Raw genomic sequence first — 22996 nt, 5'->3', positions numbered from 1 at the left:
AGGACACTGGATCCCAGGGGACGGCAGTTAGGAATCACACACTTTGTAATTCTTGTTTATCTGTTTTGGAGACAGAGACTCCTTTGGTCTTGCTGCCCTTGAACTCTCTATGCCGCAGTTGGCATTGATCCTTTGATTTCCCTGCCTTAACATCCTGGGATTATAGGAAGGTGCTACTATGCCTGGTGTATGCTGTATGGGAATGAACCTTATGCACGCCACTCTGCAAACTGAGCTATATCCCTAACCCTTCAGAGTGACTAAGCAGAAATAACTTTAAAATAAAGTGAAAACCAATGAACACAACAGGCTGGTCTTTGTAGACTAGAGGAGCCTTCCGTTGCTCTTATCTTACACACTGATGCTAAGCTAGAAGAAATGAGTTACATTTCCAGGAATAGGTTTTTTAGTTGCTTAAGTCAAGGACTGGCACTTTTTCTGTGAAGGGCCACGTAGCAAATAATTTGGGCACTGTCAGCCGTATAATCTGCATAGCAACTACTCAACTGTCACCATAGCACAAAAGAAGCCACATGTGAACAAATGGGCACAGTCTTGTTCTAATAAAACTTGATTTTAAAAGACAAATATGGTGGGCTATTCTCTGAAGATTTTTCTAGAATGTAGTCATTAACTGAATCTTTTGAAAGATCATTCATTATTATGTCTATAACCTATCCAATATTTTAGACTGTGATTCACATCTTGGGGTTTTGTCTAAATCTAAAATTTAGTGATTCCCAAGATGACTAATGAGATAAAAACTCACATTGCCATAAACAGAACTGATATTTAGATACAAGATGGTTTGGGTAGCATATGACAGCTAAGAGTAAAAAGAGTAAGCGGATGTTCTCAAGTAAGTCAGGGTAAAGAAATGCCAAGGCCAGGGCAGCAAACGTGGCGCTGTGAGGTTCCCAAAGCTGCCCCCACCCACATACACTCAGTCAGCAAAGAGTACAGCGGTACATTGGCCAGGCAATCATGACACAGTGTGCCCTGCAGAAATGAGACCATTTCTTCCCACAGGAAACTTGGATTCAGTTGTTTTAAGTTTTATGCAAAATTTTGAGAGAAAGGCCTTCAAGTCCATAGCTCAGTATCTGAATTTGGGGAGAATGGCATGCTAAACAAGTATGTGTCTAATCTTCAAAATGATAAAGGGATAGAAAGACACCCTCCACTCAGATCTGAGGTTGGATCTATGTCTAATGGTTGTTTCACTAAAAGTTCTTTTTGTTTTGTTTTTCGAGACAGGGTTTCTCTATGTAGCCTTGGCTGTCCTGGACTTGCTTTGTAGACCAAGCTGGCAACAAACTCATATAGATTCACCTGCCTTTGCCTCCCAGAGTGCCACATGCTCAGCTTACAAGTTTCTATTCTTTGCCAACTTAATTAACCAAAACCGAGTTTGAAATCTTGGCCTAGGTGTTATCTCCAGAAAGTTTCCATTATAATTTCTCACACTCAAATTTCCTTTCTGTTTTAGCCACATTTGTTACTGTTAACAATTTGGTAATGTTTCATTAATTATAATTAATTAATACTATTATCTCATTAATTAATATTGGCTTGTTCTTTGTACTATAGTGAACTTGAGAGTATATATATCATTTATTCATTCACTAAACTTGAATATTATAGAATACAAATTAAAGACCACCTAGTACTCTATGCACTAAGATTCTTACCACAAACTTAGTGAAGATCTGTGTCTCCAGAGAACTTGTTATAAAGAGACATACAAACACGTAAGTAAAATGTAACAACTAATGAGATAATAGAAAAATAAAGCTAGAAAAGATATAGGAAGTATGTGTACAGACAATGGGGGTGGATTTTAAGACAGCTGTAAATAAATGCCTTATTTAGATGAGACTTTTGAGCAAAGAAAAAGGGGAAGTGGGGCATGCATATATATGTTGGAATGGCATGTGTTCCACGTGAGTTATAGTAAATACGAAGGCCCTGACATAGGTGCATTCCTGTTGTCTTTACGGAATTATTAATAAAGAAGTAAGATAAGATAAGAGGAACAAGGACAATCAATGTACATGACCAACAAAGTCCAAAATATTCTTTGGTAGAGACATTCCTGCTGAGGTAGTTGCTTACCACAAAGCCTCTAAGTCCCCGGGGCAGAATTAAATAGACGTGGCTCCAGATCCTGCCTTTGATTCCTACGCTAGAGCACTTCTGTGACAGAAACACCAGCACATGGTTCAGAATGCCCAGCACACCCCAACCCTGGGTGCCTCATCTAGGGAGAGCCGCATGAAGAGAAGACTCCATAGTAAGAAGTGTTTCGGCAGAGAGAAGGAAAGCTGGCAGTGTATGATCCGCTATACTCCAGATGAACAACATCTCAAGGACAGTCAGACTGGGCCAAATGCGGAGAACTGTCTGGGAACAGGGTGATGGACTTGCTGCAACCATGTGAAAGACTTGAAAGAAGCAGTTTTAGTGAAAAGCCAGAGGCCAAGGCATTGGTAGTTATTAAACAGGATCCACAAAACCCAAGGTGGCAGAACTGAAGACATCAAGAAGCTTTTCTAAAAATAGATCTTATCTTTAGGACAATCCACTGAAGAAAGAAAACTACTGAGGAAAGGGATTTGGAGTAAGAGCTGAAATGGTAAGAAACTAAGGGAAGCTGGGTATGGAGGAGCATGCCTGACAATCCCAGCATCCAGGAGGCAGAGGCAAGAGGATTCAAGAGGTCAGCTAGCCCTACCCGCAGAAGTCCTGTTTCATAACCAAACCAAACCAAAAGGAAGGAACGAAGAACATACAGGCTCAGATTACAGGCTGGCAAGTGAACGAGACACAGACTGAAACCAGAACCTCACTCCTGTTGACAAATGCTCTGCTACAAAGTTACAAGCTTCAGCCCTTCTGGGTCAGTTTTATTTTCTCAGAAGAGTAGGAAGCACGTTAAACAAAACAAAACAAACAAAAAGAATAGAATAAGAAATTCTGAAGTGGTTGTTCTGTTGTGGTGGTATTTATTTTTTATTTTATCATTATTTACTTATATCTATCTATCTATCTATCTATCTATCTATCTATCTATCTATCTATCTATCTATCTATCTATCTATCTATCTATTTTGAGACAGTATTTCACTATGTAGCTTTTTAGCTATCCTGGAACTCAGTATGTAAACCATTGTGGCCTCAAACCCACAGAGATCTACCTGCCTCTGCCTCTCAAATACTGAGAAATCCTAAAAATTTAAGGAAAAAAGAAAAAGTATAAAAGTTATCTAAAAACAAGAAACTAGCTGCTATGAAAATCAAGACATCTTATTCATCTTTAACTAGGGGTAGATGGTACACTCCCTAACATGCTTATATACTAATGGTGACTTGAGAACTACTGAGATGCTATAAATACAGTGTGTGTGAGGCTTTCTGAAAAGTAACAATTTATCTAGAAACTTGATAACCTAGACAATCTAGAAAATGTCAGTGACTAGAAAAAGTCAGAAGACTTTTAAAAGACCAACTGATCTCTGCATAAGAAAAAAAAAAAGACACAGAAGGTGCATAAAAAAAAAACTTTAGTTACTCTTGCTTTTTTTTCCCCCTTCTTTTCTCAAGGATTTGTCCTAATTGCTTTCGCGCGCGCCCACACAACTTTCAGGTGTCATCCTCAGAAACACGTCTACTTCCTTTGACAAGGTCTCTCACTGCTCTGGAACACAGCCCACGATTAGGCCAGCGAGCCCCAGGGATCCTTTTGTCTCTGCCTCTTCAGCACTGCTGTTAATGTCTGTGCTACCCCACCTGGGCCAATACTTCCATGAGTGCTGGGGTTCAAACTCAGATCCTCATGCTTGCTTGCCTGACTAAGCTATCTTCCCAGTCCCTGAAATGATCTAAGAAGAAACAGGAGAATATAAAATTAACGTAAGGAAAAGTTCAGGAATTTAAAAAGCAAAAGGAAGAAAACCCAGAGGTTGGGGAGACAGCTCATGCCTAACTAAAAACTAAATACTATATTCTTAGTAATTTTTGCAGGTCAGAACAAATGACACAATAGCCTAGATAGGTTCACAAACTTAGATTGCTACACACCTGCTCAAGGCAGGTATGACAACCTGTAAGTCAGACTGAGCGCAGGCAGCATGGGATTGCAGGGGCTGTAATGAAGGCAGGTCAAGGGCACAGTTGCTCAGTTCAAGCTTCCTTTTGCGAAGAACACATGCTGTTTCCTCTGCGACAACCTGGCTTTTATGTTAGAGTATTCAGTGTCTGAAATGTCTTCAAGGGCTGCAAACCATGTCTGTGGATCTATTCGTAGCCTTGAGCTATCTAGTGTTCTCCGTGTTACATCCTCCTCCATTCATTATAATTACATTAGACCTAGAGAAAGCAGGTCACTGCTTTTGAATGAGATGGTATCAACACGGGCTAGGTCAAAGATACCTGCACAAGGTTTTAGAAAAACATTTGACTTTTGCATATTGGAAATATGCTAAGTAGGCCACCTCTTAAGCTTGTCTTCATGTGTTGGTAAAATGCAGTCTCATGAGCTACCGGCCAATCTACACAACTGCTGTGGATAGCAAACTCGAAAGCTGGCCAGGGTATGTCATAAGCTCTAAAGCTCAAAGCAACTATTGATAAACGGCTTAATTAACAAGAGACCTCAGGCGTGACCTACGAGTTTTCATCTATAGAGTTGGTTCTCTCATAAAATGAGAATAGAGACTATTCTCGTGAGTTTTCTCACATCTGTTAATATTATAAACGTCTTTAAAATGTTTAAGTGGTATGTAGCGACTTCATCATAAAGTAGTTGTTGAAATGGCAGATACACTAACAGAGGAGCATACAGTAATCTCCCAATAGCTGAGTATATTATGGACTGCGGAGAGCAATTAGTTAGTCTGGAAAAGTTAAGACTCAGGTCTGGTTTCCCCTCCTTTTCTTTTTAGGCATTCATAGGGTAATTCTGCAACCAATCAGATATCTATGATTTTTATTACTGGAATTTCTGGAAATACCACTATCATCATGGAGGTAAGCAAGAGTACTTGGATCACGAAGTGAAATTCAGGAAGAAGGCAGCTTCCTGACTATGACTAATGAATATGATACCAACACTAACTTCTTTTACCTACTTTTATGTAAAAGTGTGTGGTGGGAAAAGTTACTGTTGTTCTCTTTACCATGAGCCACTAAACCATCCAGGCTCAAAGACCAAACAGCATTGTAATTTATGACGGGCTGTACTAATAAAAACTCCTTATCATTTGTATTTTGTTTTATGAGACAGGGGCTATGTAGCCCAGGCTCACCTCAAAGTGAGTATGTAGGTGAGCCTCGAGCTCCTGATTCTTCTACTTCCAGGAACCTCCATGTGCTAGAATTGAAGATGTACATACACTACTATCCCTCCTGCCATTGTGTCTGTGTCTGTGTCTGTGTCTGTTCTTGGGGGTTGAACCCGAGGCCTTACACAGGCTGGGCAGGTACTCTACCACTGGGCCATTCCCACTGCCCATTTCCACTTTTAGACTGAGTCAAGGTCTTGCTAAAATGCCAAATTTTGAAATCATCCTACCTCAGTCTCCTAAACAGATGGTGCCCACATGCGTGGCCCATCAAATATTACTGTATGAGTCTTAATTTTTAGGGCCAGTGAGATGGTTTAGCAGATTAAGGTACTTGCTGCTAAGGCTGATGATCTGAGTTCCATTCCTGGGGCCGGCATGGTGGAAGAACCATTCTCTGATGCCATATGTGCACTATGGCAAATCATATACACACACACTACATGTAATAAAAAAGTTAAAGACATTCATTTTCAGCTTTCATTAAACAATAGCTCAGCTAGCAAACTCATCACATCAGTTCTTTTCCTCTATTTCTTAAAGATTAATGTAGGGAAGAAAAGAATGATAACAACTGTAAAGCCCAAAAGGCTCAAAATTAAAGAAAAGTGTTTTAATAAAGCACCTTCCAGATAGCTGGGCATAGTGTCACACACCTTTTAATCCCAGCACCTCAGGGAGGCAGAGGCAGGCAGATTGCTTGAGTTCAAGGCCAGCCTGGTCTAGGACAGCCAAGGTCACAGAGAGAAACCCTGTCTTGAAAAAAACAAAAACCAAAACCAAACTAAAAAAACAAAACAACCCCCCCCCCCCCCCAAGAAAAAACCCTCCACGTTTCTGGTGAGGCTGTAAGTAATGCTTTATGCTTCCTTCTTTTCCTGGAGTCACTGTTAAACTGGATTTACTACAATTTTAGAAATTGCGTAACAAAAATTGTTCTGCTATAAAACGCCCCCTCCCTATAACTTAAAATTGTTTGTTTGTTTATTATATAACTTTGGCTCTCCTAGAACTTGCCACGTGGACCAGGATGGCCTCGAAAAATCACTAAAAACCTTCCATTTGTTTGTCTTATTTTTGAAGCTGTGCCTTGCTATTGTAGTCCTCGGTAGTCCAGAGCTCACTACATGGCCCAGGCTTGACTTAAGCTTAAGGCAATTATCCTGCCTCAGCTTCTCAAGTGTGAGAATTACAGGCGTGCACAACACCTGGTTATTTACGATTAAACAAAAATCTCCAAATAAGCTGAGTGTGATGACACAATGTCTTTAATCCCACAACTCAGCAGCAGGTGGATCTCTGTGAGTTCAAGGCCAGCCTGAACTACATAGCAAGTTCCAGGACAGCCAGGGCTACATAACAGAGACCCTTTGTCAATAAACAAACAAATAAAAATCTCTAAGTTAAAATGAAGTGTTAGGGCCCAAAATGGTGATGTGCAGAAGAAGGCAGGAGACTAGGCTCTAAGGTATTTAAGCATTGCCTGATTAACAAGACGCTGTCTCAGACAGAGGGAGGGGAAGGTGGGAGAGAGGCAGAGAGGATTATAGCTCAAGCTCAATGGAACAAGTACTTGCCTACTATGCGCTAGGCCCTGGATTCCATGACCTAGTTTAAACCACTGGGGAAAAAATAGTTCTTGAAAAACTATAATAAAAAAAAGAAGTAATTTAGTAGAAATAAAATCCAAAGACAACCATTACTCTTTAAAATGGAGCTCAGTTGGCTGAGTGCTTGCCTAACATGTATGACATCTGGTTTTTGCATTACTAGGCATAGTGTACACTATAAGTCCAGCACTCCCAGAGGCAGGAGAATTAGAGGTTCGAGATCCTCAGGTGCAAAGCAAGTTCTAGGCCATTCTAGGATGCATGAGGCCCTGTTTCAAAAACCCAAAATAGAAGCCTCCCTACCCCCCCCCCCACCCCTGAGAATGGAACCTTGGTAGCACAGGCCTCTAATCCCAGCTATTTAGAGGCTGAGGTAGGAGGATCACCACATTCAAGGCCAGCAAATTAAAGAGATCATGCCTCAAAACAGGTTAAAAAAAAAAAAAAAGAAAGAAAAAAAAAAAGCCATGGACCTAGTTTACTAGATGTATGTGCAACCCCCAATACTGCAAAAGAAAAATAGAAAAAGAAAAGTGATTGTACAGCACAGTGTTTAAAGGTATAGACTCTGGAGACAGATTATCTAGGTTCAAATCCAAGTTCCTATCACTTATTGTATCTGAGATTAAGGAGGCCACTTGACCTCTGAAAGCTCAACTTCCTCACTATATAAAGGACAGTAATTCCATGTTAAAAATTAAAAGGATTCATAATTTTTCCATAGATCATATAAATCTGTCATTGTCATAACTGGAATCTGAAATCACAGAGGAAGGGAGTCTAATTGAGGGGTTGTCTAGATTAGGTTGGCCTATGGACATTGGTTGTGAGCTTTCCAAGTAGGTGCTGGGAAATGAACTCTGATCCCCTACAAGAGCAGCAAGCGCTCTTTACCACTGGGCCATCTCTCTAGCCTCTTTCATTGTGTTCTAGTGTTGAAGGTGGAACTGTGGACCTAACGCATGCTAATGCTGGGCAAGCGCTGTACTACTGAGGGATACCCAGGCCCTGGTACTTCTGAAGATCTGAATGGTGATCAAGCATTACTAAAAAAGGAGCAGAGTGACTATATAGATGATGTCAATGCAGCAGATTTTGGAAGGCTATTAATTATAACAGATTTTTTTAGGTCAGCAATACAGGTTAATGATCACAGCAGAATCTTCAAAGGTAAGTTTATGTACTTTCACTTATTCTACTTACATTTTTTAAAAAGTAATAGTATTGAATGTAAATTTTGGGGTACCTTAAATTTTTTCCTGAATTTAATACTTCTTTTTCTGTCAGCCTTGGGCCCTAACTAAAACTTACTGGTTAAAAATATAGTTAATACACTAACAAAACAGTTTTGAAAGATAAAACAGAGTTTCTCTAACAGCAGGTGCTAAAGAGATCATCAAAAAAACTTACTTGATTCATTTATTGGGCTTTCCTAGAAATGAGATTTAGTATCAAAAGAAAAACAGGTAATACCACAGACAGCAACTAATTCATTAATTTTCATATATAGTCAAGTCTATCTCTGTTTTGTATAGAAATCAAGGTTTGATTCTTTTAGCATGTCAGTGCTATACTGGGGTGTAACTCCTTATATGAATAAGCACAATCATGGCATCAAACTTACTTTTCCAAAGAAGCCTTTGAAGAACTTCCTTTCCTGGAGGAACAGGGGGACAAGTCGAGTGCTATTATTGTATAGGCTAAATGTCCCAGTTTCATATCAATTAAGCACATACAGAAGTAGAAGAGAAGGAGAAGTGGGAAAAGGGGAGGGGCTGAGAATTTTAAAGAGTTATCCATACAAGGAGTGACAGGGAAAAAGGAGAGGTGCGTGAAAATGCAGGAAAACACACTGTACGACCTAAGAATCCATGGAAAAGAGATATTCAGAGCCTACATTCATGCAGTGCAAGTACATAATTTAGTAATCTCTATTTCTCCAACAGAGATTATCCAAATTTGGCAGCAGAGAAGATTAGGACATACTAGTTGGGCATGATTCTGCATTTAAAATACCTAATAGAAACAAATAAAAGCTTAATTTTACATAGATTTTTTACTTAAAATCAATGGTAGTCAAATGTGGTGGAGTGTGCCCATCAGCCTAGCTCCTTATGAGGCTAAGGCAGGAGTGCCTGAGCCCAGGAATTCAGGGTCAGTCTTGATGTCATTGGGAAAGCCTGCCTCTTCAAGAAATGCAAACACAACAGGAGTCAGAGAAATTACTCCAAGTCAGCCTGGCCTTCATAGTGAGATTCCAGATCAAAAGCAAACAACTAACTTGTTGGTAAAGCATGCTTCCCCACTGTGTGAGGCTGAGTTTGATGCCCTGGCACTGCAAAACATAACAAAACACAACAAAAATGGCAACCCATAAAGTTAAATCCTAAGCATACACCAAGAATTCTTGCCACACCTTTTCTAAATCTGGAAGCTGTGTCTCAGGTGGCCCACATCTATCATTATCAGTCTGTATATGTGTGTGCTCATCAATTCTACACAAAGAGAAATAGCAGGACTAGGTCAGAATAGATCATTTATGAAGGATATATGTTTACACTTGGGCATAGAAAAAAATAGTTAAGAACCACATTATGTTCATGGGTCACAAATGGAATTTAAGAAACAGGTTTTGTTTTTTTAACTGTTCTTTTTTTCCCATTTTTATATTTTTAATAACTTTCTGATTAAAAAAAAAAAGATTATGTATACAATGTTCTGTATGTACATCTGCATGCCAGAAGAGGGCACCCGACTCATTATAAATGGTTGGGAGTCAAGATGTGGTTGCTGGGAATTGAACTCAGGACTTCCAGAAGAGTAGCCAGTGCTCTTAACCTCTGAGTGTTTTGTTTTGTTGAGACAGGGTCTTGTATGTAGCCTAGAACTGAACTATGTAGACCAGGCTGGCCTGAAACCCAGAGATCTGCCTCTGCCTTCTGAGTGCTGGGACTGGAGGGGTTCACCACAACTAGCTCTACCATCAAATTTTAAGCACCATTTATACAAGTTGATTATTAAGTAAAACTTGAAGAACTTATAAAAAGGAGATAGGTTCTAATTCTCCCAACGCAGCTTTACATTTCCCTCCTATGGTTGAACTCTACTTTTAATCCTTTACTTTTTATAATCAATGTTTGTTGCTGCACGAATGTCTAGTAAAGACAAGTATGATTAAATATATGTCTCCTGGCTTATGAATGCATTCTGTGCTTTTAAGCACTAGAACATTTCCCCCTCAGTTTTGAAAGTCACAAATGGCATCAAATATTTCCGCAAGATACTCTACTGAAGCTAGCTGTTGCAATAAGACTAACATTATTTCTGCTGCCAAGTTTGGTGGCCCTAGTTTTGTTAGACTATGAGTAACAATTAGCTTTCAAGGATGCAGCCAAGTTACAGATCACCATTCTCAAAGGGTCAGGAGGGGACAGTTAATATTTAATCAGCTCCTAGAAAAGCTCTTGTTAAAGACAGGTTTTCTTTTCCTTACAAAAGACCCCAGGTTAATGAAAAAAGGTTGCATGCAAAATGCATAAAAGACAGATATTGGATTAGAGTATATTAACATTCTTTTAAAAACAAATTATGATTCTTTTACCTGCTAAAATAAGAACATATATTAAAACAAATATATCAAATAGTGAATAAAAAAACCCCAACATACTAGAAACTAGTTATATAATGAAACAAATCTAAAACCAAGGTAGAGAAAGAGAGACATTCAGAAGACAATGGAATGAAATAACTATCTACGATGAAAGGCATTTTGGATCACAGTGAAGCAAAGCCAACCCTGATACAATCATTACAGAGCTTACTGCTGATGGGAGAACAGTCATCACCCTATAACATATAGGCAACACAACAGAAGCAACATCCATTTCTAAAATTTAATCTATGAAATCTAAGTTCTGTAATAGCTAATTAGTGAATTATATCACAAAATAGATGAGTTAAAAATAATTGTTATTTTATATACATGAGGGTAAGAAATAAGTCTGAGGAACACATTTAAAAACTATCCCAATGCTGATTCACTTGAGGATGCCAACTTTGCTAATGACTTCTAATGGAAGTTAAAATAATTTTAAATTACAAGGGACCATGTAGGGGAAGGTCTCCATATTAACTACATTCGCAAATCATTTTGAATTTCTCACAAAGTTAAAACTACTAGAAATAATTTTTTTTAGTTTATAAGTCATTATAATTTGTTTCGCTGCTTAACTGATATCTGAGCTATGTAATTTTTTATATTTTGAAGCTGTGGCATATAAAGTATTTTATTAATTCTCTATAGCTTTATGCACTCCTATAACTTGTTTCCATCTACTTAAAATTCTTTCAGGAAACTTTATGCTCTTTATGCTAACAACAAAAAAATAGACTAGTGACATAGCATTTGGTGCTATGTAAGAATAGGGCACAGCATGTTATAGACCCTAGATAGATATCTGTTAAAAGAATATTACCAAACCAAAAAATATACCTGATATTTCTACTATGAAAATATGAAAGTAAGACAAAAACAAAATCACAGAGCTTTGTGGACTCACGAGAAAATATCCCGAAGACTCTCTGCTTACTGCAAGGGTCTCAGAACAATCAAGTTCTTGTTTGGTTGGTTGGTTTTGGTTTTTAGAGACAGGGTTTCTCTGTGTGGCCCTGGCTGTCCTAGAACTGGCTCTGCAGAACAGACTGTCCTTGAACTCAAAAGATACACCTGCCTCTGCCACCTGAGTGGTGGGTTTCATGTGCCACTACCAACTGGCTTAGGCAGTGCATTTTACTTCAAATCCAACTTGATTTTTTAGCACATTTGCCAATGTAAGTCTATGTCCTAAATTGCCTGGATATGCCGGAGGCTGATGTAGCGCTCCTCAGCTGTTCCATTATCTTTTGAGTGAACCTGGAGTGCACTAGAGCACCTAGACTGGCTGGCCAGTGAGCTCGAGTGTTGTCTTCACTTCCCTAGCTCTGGGATTAGAGCCTTATGTTTTGTAACTAGCTATTTTGTTTTGTTTTCGTTTTTAACATAGGTGCTGGGGAATCTAAACTGAGGTCTTCACCCTGGTATGGCAAACCCTTCACCAACTAAGCATGCCCCTGGCCCTGCGGAACTACAATTTTAAAATGAAAATTTAGGTTTTATTTATGATGAATTTTATTCATCATAGATAACATTATTCATAGATAACATTAAATGTTATCTAAACATTTGAGGCCTAGGACAGGCCTCAAACAGCAATCTTGTTTTAAAAGTAAAAGGTGAAATGTACTCAATAAAAAACTAGATTTAAAGGAGGTGGTGAGCAGAGTAGACAGGCTTGTGCCTGCACTTTGCACACATGGGAGGTGGGCGCCAGAGGAGTCAGAGTTTGAGGCCCTGTCTCAAAAAGCCAAAACCCCAACAGAAGCAGCACAAAAGCTAGACATTTAAATACGGCAACATCTGGAATCGGAAGAGACCTTGCTTTATTTAATAAATATTTTAAAAATTAATTAATTAATTTCCTCTGCATGGCTGTTCTGCCTGCATGTGTGTCTATGCTCTTGGAAGCCAGAAGAGGGTGTCAACTCCCCTGGAACTGGAGTTACAGTTGATTGGGAACCACCATGTGGTTGCTGGGAATTGAACCTTGGTCCTTTAGAAGAGCAGACAGTGTTCTTAACCACTGAACGATCTTTCTATCCCCCACTTGTAAATCAGGTTCATTTGTAGTTTATACAATAAACATATTTTCCTACACAATAAAGAGATGTTTTAATTTTTCAGAGAAGTTAAGATCCAGATGAAGTATCACCTGCCTATAACCCTGGCATCTTGGAAGCTGAGGAGGATAATGGGCTGGGAGTTGAGACTTTCTCAAAAAATGCAAATAAAACAGACAGCCATCAAAGTTTAAGAACAAGATTGGACAGTAGTGCTGGCAGTGTGGCTTGTGCAGTCATGTGAAGCCCTACGTTTAACCCTCAGCATGGAAAAAGAGGACTGTTGCTAAATTAAATGATTACCTAAAGGCTAACTCCACCTATAACAAGCAGTGCGTGGCCTTATCACCCTAAGTAAATGTAAACGCTTGGAATAACTAGTTTGTTTCAGGATAATCTAATCTGTTTGCCATATTTTAAATTAAGATTTATTTTTATTTTAAATTATGTGTGTTTCTGAGTATAGGTCTGTGCTCATGTATGTTGTGACCTCAAAGGCCAGAAGAAGGTATTACATCCCATGGCAGTGGAGTTACAGGCAGCTGAGAGCCACCTTAAGAGAGTACTGGGAACTGAATTTGAGTCCTCTACAAGAGCAGCAAGCCCTTTTAACTGCTGAACCATTTCTCTTGCTGCCTGTCTCCCCTTTCCTGGTTTGCCTGTTGTTTTCCATGTAATACCGTGCTATAAAATATTCTTTGCTTGGGCTACCTACTGAGCTATACAAAGAAAATATCTCAAAAAACAAAAAAGAACGAAAGAAAGGAAGGAAGGAAGAAAGAAAAACATTCTTTAAAAAAGTTAAATATTTCTAAAGCATCATTAGTTTATCATTATTCTAGAGGAATGTAGACTTTTATACGAAAAAAAATTAAAACTTTTATTTCTCTTTAAAACTAAGTGGAAAACTAAATTACCCGAGTATTTATCTAGTTATTCACCAAACTACTTATGTATGTATGTATGTATGTATGTGTGTGTGTGTGTGTGTGTGTGTGTTTTGAGATAGGGTTTCTCTGCATAGCCTTGGCTGTCTTGGACCTGTCTTTGTAGACCAGGCTGGCCTTGAACTCACAGAGATCTGCCTGCCTCTACCTCCCCGACTGCTAGGATTAGAGGTGTCCAACATCATGCCCAGCTGAACCTGTATTTAATTAGGGAATAGCCATATAAGAGAGCAAATCCGCAAAACTAGTTTCATGGACTACAGAACATAAACTTAAGTCCTCTTAAAATGAATGGATTCAAGGAAACTTCCTGGACTTCTATCATTTAAGAATTTAAATGTCCAAAATCTAAGATAAAAGGGTTGTATACATATAGTTGAATGTGCCGTTTGTATAGAGTTGCCATGTTTTGTGTTCTACAAGTAGTTATTTTCTACTTTTTTTTCTACAACAGATTCAGACATTTGTTCTAAAAATAAAAACTAGCTCTTTGATATATTTTCACATTTTACATGCTTTATAATTGAGGGAATATATAAAGGTAACATAAACTATATCAGTAAAGCAGAAGAGTTTTGGTTATTAAGCAAACTGAGAAATAAAAAGCACTCATTAGTAGCCAAACTTATACTAGCAAACCCAAAGGAACATGAATATAATGCTGTTTGGGGACAGGCACATGCAGAAGTAATGCTTCCAGCTTCCACAGCATAGTGGGGAATGGCTATACACTGAAGAGAAGGAGGCTCTGAAGAAGGCTTGAAGAGTCATGGGACAGTCCTTAGGCATACTGAAAATAGGAAATTAACGCTCCAGTCTGAGCCTTTGTCAACTGCAAATAGTTAGTCTCCCTTACTAAATACACAAGTATGAATGTAGGATGTATTTTATGGTGTAGCAGGCAAAGAAAGCATTATTTATCCTGAAAAGGATACATTTCAAGTTTATGCAAAAGGAGAGAAAGTAGGTTGTTTGTGTCAGAGGGACATGAAAAGATAGATGTGGGAGTCAAGACGAGAAGTCAGGCCTTAAACAGGTCTTTTCTACATCTGTCCTGGAAAAGCTGTTCCTTGCAGATTTAAAATCAATAGTGTAGAATCCAGGTACCACAAGCTGTTAACTGTAACATTTCTGAGCTGGTTTTAGAATATCATTTTCTATCAGATTTTGTATTACTTGTTTCTTATGAGCATGTTTTTGAAAATGTAGGAGGAAAAGGTTGATCTTTCTAATCTTGTACTTTTAAATAGAGAAAATGAGATATTCTTTTTTTTTTTTTCCTCCACTAAGCCCACATCTTTTGCCTTGGGAGAACACACTGTTCTTACTGGATACTGGGTAGCTAAAATTCAATGAGCACAATCTTGTAATAGAACACTGACAACAGATAGATCAGTACTAGCAACTAGCAAATACATACAGCTTTCAGTCTTTTCACAGCATCTTCACAGATGTGCATTCCTCTTGACTCATCAACTTCTACATGGCCGAGGTACTGTGGAAAAAAGGAAAGGAGTCAGCTCCACTGATGTGTTTTGAGAAGCTATTACCTAGTAGATAGCTGATAATAGAAAATTCAACTCCTGCATTCAAGAAACTCATAGCTACTGTAGAAAAGTGAAGGTAATCTTAATTTTACTCATGCCATATGTTCATGGAAATAAAATTTAGAATACTTCAGACTTGTTAGGGGAATAAATGAAAAAATACATGATAGTAGCTAAAAGTTACACCAATCTGTGGGATCACTAGCATACTAACCTAAATGAAACACAATTCCTCTATTTCCACACATGAAAACAATCCTAAGACAAAGAAATAAAAAGTACAAACAAGATCAGCACGATGGCTCAGCTGGTGCTTGCTGCCAACCTTGATGACCTGAGTTCAATCCCTAGAACCCATATGGAGGAAAGAGAGCACCAAAGTCCACAAACTGTCTTCTGACCTCTACACATATAACATAGCATGCATGCAACACAGGGAGGGAGGGAGAAAGGGAGAGAGGGAGGGGTAAATTTTGAGAAATAAGAAATTCTAACTTTGAGAAATAAATTATCATGGGCTGAGAGAAGTATACAAACAATTGCATATCATAGGATAACTAAATGCCAGGAAGTTTCCCTGCTGCCTGGAATATGAGCTATAAGAGCTTGGAAATTTTGGGTTCTGAAATGAGCCTGTACTTGATCCTAGAGACAATAGGAATCTAAGAATAAATTTTTAAAGGTATTTTTGACCTAAACTAAACCTTGTTATAGAACTAGTGTCAGGTCAAAACAGAAGGGATGATGGCAATATGCTCCTGATCTCATGTTCTAAGGGTTCCCTCCCTCTCTAACTGACAAGACCTTACAATCTTGTATGCACGCCAGGCTGGCCTTGAACTCTCAATCTTCCTATCTCAGCCTCTGGAGATGCTAGGAGTACAGATGTACACCATCATCCATGACCCATAGGTGCTTTCCTAAAAGGCAATTCAGAATCTGGTTCCAGGTGAGACAGAGAACACTTAATACACACACCCTAAGCCTCCCACCAAATGAAACCATAAAATCTGGATAGAGTGCATTGGAGCAGCTGTTGAGTTTCTGAAAACAGTAAAGGAGAAGAGAACACTGTAATTCAAGGTGTCACTAACTTCCAAGTTTCCTTTTCCTACTTACTTCTTTGGAACCCCCAGCATAAAAAAATATAACCAGAACAGCATTGTTCTTACACAAAATCTCAAACATTTGGGCTGAAAGCCTATTAGCTTAGAGAGACAGAGAAAGCACACGGGTGACCTTACTCCTCAGCCAACATCCCAAAAGGAAAAGGCCATCTCTCCTTCTCCAATATTGTCTTAATAACTCCTTCAAACCAAATGTTCCTCCTTTCTATTTTCCGTGAGATTGTTTATCCATCCTGAAGGCTCCTCTCACTCTCTAAGTTTTTTTCCTATGTTCACTCCCTGTCAAGTAGTTGCTTACTCCGCATCTTGACCTATGGTTGACTTTACTTAATCCTGTTTACAAAAAGCTCATGGATTAAAGGTGTGTGCTAGGGCTGAGCCACACCACAACCAGAAACAGGTTTTTGCTGTGTGTGTGTGTGTGTGTGTGTGTGTGTGTGTGTGTGTGTGTGTGTAATATTGGGGGTCACAGTGTGATCAAATATCCTGCAACAGAACAGTGAGATGGGGCACAAGGGAAATTCTGGTAAAAGTACTTTGGTCCGACTTGAGGACTAAGAATGCAAACTCCTAACTCAGAGAACACTTAGGAGCTGCAGGAAGCAGCCCTGAAAACACTGAAAGCAATAAAAAATAGCAAAACTGAAAACATCTTAAATTCAGGGTATCCTCTCCTAAAAGAAGAAAAGAACCAGAGGATGAGATAGGAGACATCCAAGAAGCAAAAGGAAATTAAGGAACACAAAAGCTTGAAAACTGATCCCAGAGACTTGTTTTTGAAGTCTTACAATGCAATATTCAGCTGGCATATGGCAAAATCATGAATTTAATTCATCTCAGGGGAAAAATAATCCATGGTTACCAACACAAAGACTTTAAAGCAGTTATTTAAAAAAAATATTCTAAGAAGCAATGGTGAATTGTCTTGAAATAAATGCAAAGTTGAAGGTCTCAACAACAAAAGTAGAATAAAGAAATATATATATATAGAGAGAGAGATAATAAAATTGAAATCTTTTAATTTCATAAGGAGAGTGGAGACAGTAACCTCTGAACCTAAAAGACGATCAACTGTAAATGAACTTCATACCCAGTATCATACATAGTGATGAGAAACCACATGCCTGGACCTTGATATGAAAATGCCCTAACCTCTTAGGTTTTCATATGAATTTGAAGAGTATATTGCTAGGTCATGTGGTAATCGTATGTCTGGCTTGATAAGTTTCTTATGGAGTGAGCATTTCAAGAGCTCCACATTTTGACCAGCAACTGGTAGTGTCCGCTGCACTAGAAGGTCATCCTAGCAAACCTGTATTGGATGGATTATTTTGTTGGCTTTTGTTTGTTTGTTTGTTTGCGACAGGATCCCACTATGCAGCCCTAGCTGGTCTAGAACTAGATATACAAACCAGGATACTCAATCCGCCTCTACTTCCTGAGTGCTGGTACTAACGGCTTGTGCCACCACACCGGGCTCTTTTGTATGTTTATCCTTAGCTACAGGACATTTTATCAATGCTGGTTTGACTTTTGTCTGTTTCTTTCCTATCCCCTCCCCCCTCAACACACACTGTTTGTTTTGAAACAGGGTTTTGCTTTAGAGTCCAGGCTGGCATTGACTTCTGGATCCTTTTGCTCCTGCCCCTCAAGAGCTAGAGTTATAGGTATGGACCACCACGCTTGGCTTTTCTATCAGGTTTAAAGTATTCTTGAAGTTCAAGTCTCCTTTAGACATGATTTGCAAGTATGTACAGCTTGTTTTTTCTATTGTTTTTAATTTTTGTGTGTTTAAGATGAGTCTTTCTTTTTCTGTGGCTTAGGCTGTACATCCTATGTAGCACAGGTGGCCTCAAACTTACGTTCTTCATATCTCATCCTCTTGAGTGCTGTACATCTCAGCACTCAGGAGTACAGACCACGCCTGGCCCATTACCAGAATTTTTTTTAAAAGGTTGTTTTTTTTATTTTATGTATATTTGTGTTCTGCCTACATATTACACATGTGCACCATACATGTCTGGGGCTGTAGAGCCCAAAGAGGGCACTGAATCTTCTACAAGTTACAGATGGTTGTGAGGTATCGTCTTGGCTGTCCGAGACTCACAGAGACCTGCCTGCCTCTACCTCCCCGACTGCTGAGATCACAGGCGTGCGCCACCATAGCCAGCTGTAGCAAGTACTCTTAGCCACTGGGCCACATCTTTAACCCTCATCCAATTTAACAATGTAGACATTTTTAAAATATTTACTATTATTTAAATTTTTATGTGCACAAGTGTTTGCCTGCATGATATATGTGCACCACTTGTATGGCTAGTGACCATAGAAAGGACACTGGAACCCCTGGAACTGGATTTATGCACGATTGTGAGCTGCCGTTTGGGTGTTGAGATCTGAACCTGGGTTGTCTGTAAGAGCAAGCACTCTTAACCACTCGAGTTATCTCTTCAGATTCAGTTTAGCAATTTTTAAAAAAAAGAATTTATTTTCAAAAATTTTATGTACTTTGGTGGTTTGCCTGTATGTATAATGAACAGGAATTAGACAGTTGTGAGCTGCCATGTAGGTACTGGGAATTGAACCCAGTGAGCTTAACCATTGAGCATGTTCCTAATGATGTTAATTCTCCTCATTTTTGTGTAAATTAGTCAGCTGTATACCGTCTTTGGGGGCGTTTCAATACTTCCTCCTGTGTACGTCTTAGTTAGGCTGCACACCTTTACAGAGCTCTTTACACATCTGACACCAAACATTTGTAAGGTAAATGGCTTCACAATGTCTTCTTCTAGTCTGCACTTTACTCTCTTAATAGCCTTTGGTGCACCAAAATTTATTTGTTTTTAAACAGGACATGTCACCCTAGCTCACGTCATATTCCAACCTGTGATCACCCTGTCTCGGCTTCCCAAGCACTTAAGTGCACAGGCGTGCACCGCTATTCCTGGCTCCTCTGTCAATTCTCGAGTTAAGCTGTACTTTGTACTTCCATATAGTTTAGATCCCACTTGACTTTTTGTGTGTGTGTGACTGGTTTTCACGTTTATTTACAAAGTCTCACTGGTTTATAGTTTCTTGTTTGCTTCTGTGATATCTTTATTAGGCTGATAAACATTTTGTTAATTCCATTAACATATAAAACTGTCCATGTTTTCTACTTATTTCAATAAATTTAAATACTATAGATATTCTTATAGGGCTTGGAAACACTGGTCCACAGACTATCTCTACTCAGTCCTTTAGAGAAGTATCACTTTTTAAAAACAGCTTTCTCCTTTTACTCGTGGTTGAGGCCTATTCAACTTTTTTCTTTTCTTTTCTTTCTTTCTTTTTTTGCTTTACTTAATTTTAATAATGTATAAATCTAGAGCATTCTTACCTCATTAAATTTTTAAAACCATCAGCAAAGGTACAAAATGCTTACATAACTTATTTTCTCTGGGCCTGTGGTAGCAGCTCCTCACATTTTTATCTCTAACATGCATATACACATTAGATACATCTGTGCTAGCGTATGCATACATATTCATGCCTATACACACTTGTATTTTTTTCTTAAGGCTAATTTTTATTACTGTCTCCAAGTTATTCAATGTCTGTTTCCATTTTATGTAAAAAATGAGAGAGTAGGTAGCCCTTTAGATGAGCTACCTTTAGGCTCTAGAAATAAGAACAAGATTTTCTAATAATTTTCATTCTACCATGTAATTCAGTCAATTCAACTAGCCACATGTGACTGTTCACGCCAACAATAACAATGAAAGAAGACTTGGTAGAAAACAAAGGACAAAAATATCTTACATTTCTGCTGACTTGTTATCCATCTAGAAATATGAAAATAGAAATCAGGCCCAAGTCTCAGCAGACTGAGGAAAACATGCCCATTGACACAAACACCATTTCAAAGGTCTCTTTTCTTCTCTGAGACACTACCTCACTGAAAAACTGCAGCTGACTTATGCTTTAATGGCTAAAATATTTGACACTGTAACTTTTGTTTATGCCTTTTCCAAACTGAGTAAGAGACTTTTATTCATAAAAATGTGTATTAGAAAAACTACTATGTGAAACTGCATTCTTCGTGAATTAAATCATTTTTTTCCTTTCTTGAAAAACATTAAAAGAGCTCCCCTGCCCCAGTTTGGTAATGTTCTCCATGAGAAGAAGCCTGGAGCCTGATGTGAGAGATTACACAGGGAGTGGTTCCCAGCAGGAGCAAGAAGCGGCACAGTCCCCACACATTTGTAACAAACTACGAACAATTTCATCATGCATATCTAGATTATATGTTCATATAGCAAACATAGTATGCAAACGTACAGAAAACAGTATAAAAATTTCTGTCTTTAACCCATTCAAATTAAAATATTCTCATCTGAAGCATCATTCCATCTGAGTAAGTCATGACATAATAAGATTAAATATGATTGTGGGAATTCGGTACTGGAAAGAAGAGATCCAAACTTTTCCTTTAACTAAGTGTCAATATGCTAAGCGAGAAGAGTGAGTCACATTAGCTGTTAAAGAGCCAAGAAGAAGCCAGACCTCTTGTTTCCAATTACCTGACACTACCTCTCTGAACTGTTTAAGCGACGGTTCACAGCTCACTGCTCTCACAGGCATTTACTTAATGTCACCCTTCAAAACAAAGTGGGCAATCAGACAGAGCAGTCTTCCATTTTTGTAACCCTGCTTCTGGTGCAAGTAGGGTTTAAGTTCAGCATTTCCCTCACTACTGTCTTTGTCATACCTTTTTTTTTGGTTGTGTTTTTAAGATTTATTTATTTTATGTATGAGTGCTCTATCTGCATGTACACCTGCATACCAGAAGAGGGTGCCAGACCTCATTGTAGATGGTTGTGAGCCACCATGTGGTTGCTGGAAATTGAACTCAGGACCTCTGGAAGAGCAGACAATGCCCTTAACCACTGAGCTAGCTCTCCAGCCCTTGTCATATCTTTCTAATTAAACTATATCTAATTAAGATTAGATACAGGGAAGTGTACAGATGCTACATAGACCATAAATGAAGATGGGATAGAAGAACTGGAGCAGCAGGCAGGTATAGTATTATTTCAAAGTATTAAACTAGATAATCTTTTTTACTTACCTGCTTTTATGGCTATCTGCTCCTCTGGTTCTGTACACAACGGTTTTCTTTGTACCTCTTGCTATGCCAGAAATCTTCTGCTGAAGAGCCATTCCCTTGTCCACATCCTGTTTCCTTAGATTTTTTTTTCCCTCAATTTCTTTGGGTGTTTTCTCAAACGACATTTTCCTCCCTAATGAGGACTTCTATAACCAACATATTTTAAACTGTATCTACCGCCATTTAGTCCCTTCATACACAATTCCTTTCTGGGATCTCAGACATTCTGTGTCTGGTACATCAGAATTCTAGTGTATTTTAATACACACTATCATGAGAACACTATGCAGAGATTTTGTCTGTGCTGTTCATTGTATACTCAGTACCTAGAATACTACCTGGCAGGCAGCAAACAGTCAGCAATTATCTGTCAAACATATCAATGAATCAATAGTTCCAAAGAGGAGAAGTTGTAGCACATCCCTTAGATTTGCGTGAAATTTAATAGCTAATAATGAAAACTTTCAGAAGAAAAATCAATATATAGGAGATTTAACTGATATCTATAGAAGAGAATGTAAACATTAGTGAACTCATATACCCTGATATAAACTTAAAAACAAGGGAAAGTAGCTTCATTTTTCTTATGATGAACATCAAGATAAATCATCTAGCATTAATGGAACAAGAAATTATAAATACAGGAAACCAAGAGTAGAACTAAAGTAATCTAATGACAGATGATGGTGGGGGGGGGAGTTTACAAGTGAAGACAGAAAGAATACAAGGCTAAACCATGATAAAAGTGAATAAACTAAGACTAGACAAAAAAATTACATTAGCTAAAGAAATGACAACATTATTAATTTAGCCCTCACTGGGAGTGGGAAGGAATGGTGTTTTGCTTTTCTTTTGGGGGGGTAGTGCTGAAAATAAACCCCACACCCCTTGCCTAGCCAGTTGATAAACATATCTAACTGAAAATAATTTAATTCTTGGTAACTGAGGCTCTTTAGATGCTTTAGGACTTGTGTTCTTATCAGAAGTAATCTTATTTGGCCAGATCTGATAGTGTAGGCTTCTGGGTAACCTCATCTACTTGGGAGGTTGAAGGAGGAGGATCACATGTTCAAGGCCTACCAAGGCTAGAGTAAGTCAGTCCAAGGACAGCCTGGACAACTTAGAGCGACCCTTTCTCAAATAAATAAAAAGAGGGCTGGAAATGCAGCTCAGAAGTAGAATGCTTGCCTAGCACACACAAGGCCTAAGAGTCAGTTCCCAGTACCCCCCCAAGGTGTCCTTATTTGTACTAATTCCAGACTATGTAACAGTAAATCTTACTGAAATAATTTAAATACAAAAAAGAAAATTCACTATCTGCAATATATTTTTCTGATTTAATTTCATCACTGAAGCAGAATATGAAGAACTTAATTTTTGGAGGGCTCTTTCAATTACCCTGATTCATGGGATTTCACATCCTATGGGCTATCAGTTTCTTGTTTTTCCCACAGTGAATCAAAGAGAATATAAATGAATGAATGAATGAATGAATGAATGAATGTGTGTGTGTGTGTGTGTGTATATATATATATATATATATATATATATATTTTTTT

General features: G+C 38.5%; 1 protein-coding gene across 11 annotated transcripts in view; it reads right to left on the bottom strand.

Annotated features, from left to right (window-relative positions):
* Numb (NUMB endocytic adaptor protein) overlaps positions 1 to 22996 on the bottom strand; it is a 108030-nt gene that overhangs the window by 16905 nt on the left and 68129 nt on the right. For 8 of the 11 annotated variants that reach the window (XM_055592739.1, XM_055592737.1, XM_055592747.1 and 5 more), the window contains 2 exons: positions 15035 to 15109; positions 8577 to 8609 (listed from right to left, as the gene is read on the bottom strand). In XM_055592739.1, coding sequence (XP_055448714.1) covers positions 8577 to 8609; positions 15035 to 15109 — 108 coding nt within the window. The remainder of the gene's footprint in view (positions 1 to 8576; positions 8610 to 15034; positions 15110 to 22996) is intronic. The other 3 variants (XM_055592745.1, XM_055592748.1, XM_055592746.1) reach the window with 1 other exon arrangement.

Source organism: Psammomys obesus, unplaced genomic scaffold (assembly GCF_907164565.1).
Source record: "Psammomys obesus unplaced genomic scaffold, mPsaObe1.curated_primary_1811, whole genome shotgun sequence".
Taxonomy (NCBI): domain Eukaryota; kingdom Metazoa; phylum Chordata; class Mammalia; order Rodentia; family Muridae; genus Psammomys; species Psammomys obesus.
The sequence above is the reverse complement of the archived record's forward strand: the minus strand, read 5'-3'. Positions and strand labels throughout refer to the sequence as shown.